At 23.7% G+C, this 1469-nt stretch overlaps 1 protein-coding gene across 1 annotated transcript in view; it reads left to right on the top strand.

The window, feature by feature from the left end:
• LOC125502978 (NADH-ubiquinone oxidoreductase chain 5-like) overlaps nt 1-1066 on the top strand; it is a 5130-nt gene extending 4064 nt beyond the window's left edge. Inside the window, exon 2 of the mRNA XM_048662612.1 lies at nt 390-1066. Coding sequence (XP_048518569.1) covers nt 390-925 — 536 coding nt within the window. The 3' untranslated portion in view covers nt 926-1066. The remainder of the gene's footprint in view (nt 1-389) is intronic.
• Nucleotides 1067-1469: the final 403 nt, after the last annotated feature.

Below are 1469 nucleotides of genomic sequence, written 5' to 3'. Positions count from 1 at the left end.
GGATTTTATATTGTAATATAATTTAGGACTATTTGTAAATTTCAATAAAATGACCAAATTAACTAAGATAATTCTTACACCCATTTGCAAGAACATTTTGAAAATGATACAGATAGTTTACAGTACAGTAATGCTACCTTGTTTGTTATATTTTTGTTTTATTAATAAGTATTGCTTTAGCTTCTAATTTTGGTAATTGAAGATTTTTATTTTATTTAGATTTATCCAATAATGATGCTTTTATACTTTTATTGTACTTATTTATAATTTTAGCAGCTTTAACTAAAAGAGCTCAGATTTCAGATTTTCTTCATGGCTTTCTGCTGCTATAGCAGCTCCTACTCCTGTCTCATCATTAGTACATTCTTCTACTTTAGTAACTGCATGAGTTTATTTACTAATTCGAATTGAAATACGGATTTCTAGAAAATTTTTATTTATTTTGTTACGTATTTCTTTAATGACTATATTTATGGCTGGGACTTGTGCTAATTTTGAGTTTGATTTAAAAAAAATTATTGCATTATCTACTTTAAGACAATTAGGTATAATAATTGTTATTTTGTGTTTAGGTGGAAGAGACTTAGCTTTTTTTAATTTAATTATACATGCTTTATTTAAAGCATTGCTTTTTATATATGCTGGGATAATCATTCATAATATAGGTAATTGTCAAGATATTCGTTTTATAAGAGGTCTTACTTTAAGAATGCCTTTTACTTGTATTTGTATAAATATTAGTAATTTTGCTTTGTGTGGTATTCCTGTTATATCTGGATTTTATTCTAAGGATTTAATTGTTGAGATTTTTTCATTACAAATTAACAATATTATTGTATACACTTTATTTTATTTATCTATTGGAATAACAGTATCTTATTCTTTACGTCTTTCATATTATATTTTTTTGGTACTAATAATTTAACAAATTTAAATCAAATTGAAGAAAAGGGTAATTTTTTAATAATGAAGGGTATAATAGGCTTAGTTTCTTTTGTTATTTTTATAGGAAGATTAATAACTAATATTACTCCTTATTTTATCTTATTACCTATTTTTATAAAATTATTAACATTAATTGTAATTTTATTAGGTGGGTTTTTAGGATATGAATTTAATAATGCGGCTTTTTTTTGATATTTTTAAAATTTTTCAAAATTATAAATTATCAATATTTATGGGGTATATATGAAATCTTCCTATTATAACTTTATATTTGATAAATCAAAAATTTCTTTTTATAGGAAAATTTTATTATAAAAATTTTGATCAAGGATGAATTGAATATTATGGAAGAAAGAGTAGGATTTTACTCCAAAATAGTGGATACGTGGTATTGAAACACAAAATTGTATTAACTGGTGTAGTAACTTACTGGTTACATTTACTCTTAGGAATTTCGGCTTATCACCACAACACTAAATATAGACTATGTAACAGCTTTATCTATAACTCGTATTCGCCTTCTA

This window comes from Dendroctonus ponderosae, unplaced genomic scaffold (assembly GCF_020466585.1).
Source record: "Dendroctonus ponderosae isolate FM_Combo_2020 unplaced genomic scaffold, Dpon_F_20191213v2 Dpon_F_20191213_11, whole genome shotgun sequence".
Lineage (NCBI taxonomy): Eukaryota > Metazoa > Arthropoda > Insecta > Coleoptera > Curculionidae > Dendroctonus > Dendroctonus ponderosae.
The sequence above is the reverse complement of the archived record's forward strand: the minus strand, read 5'-3'. Positions and strand labels throughout refer to the sequence as shown.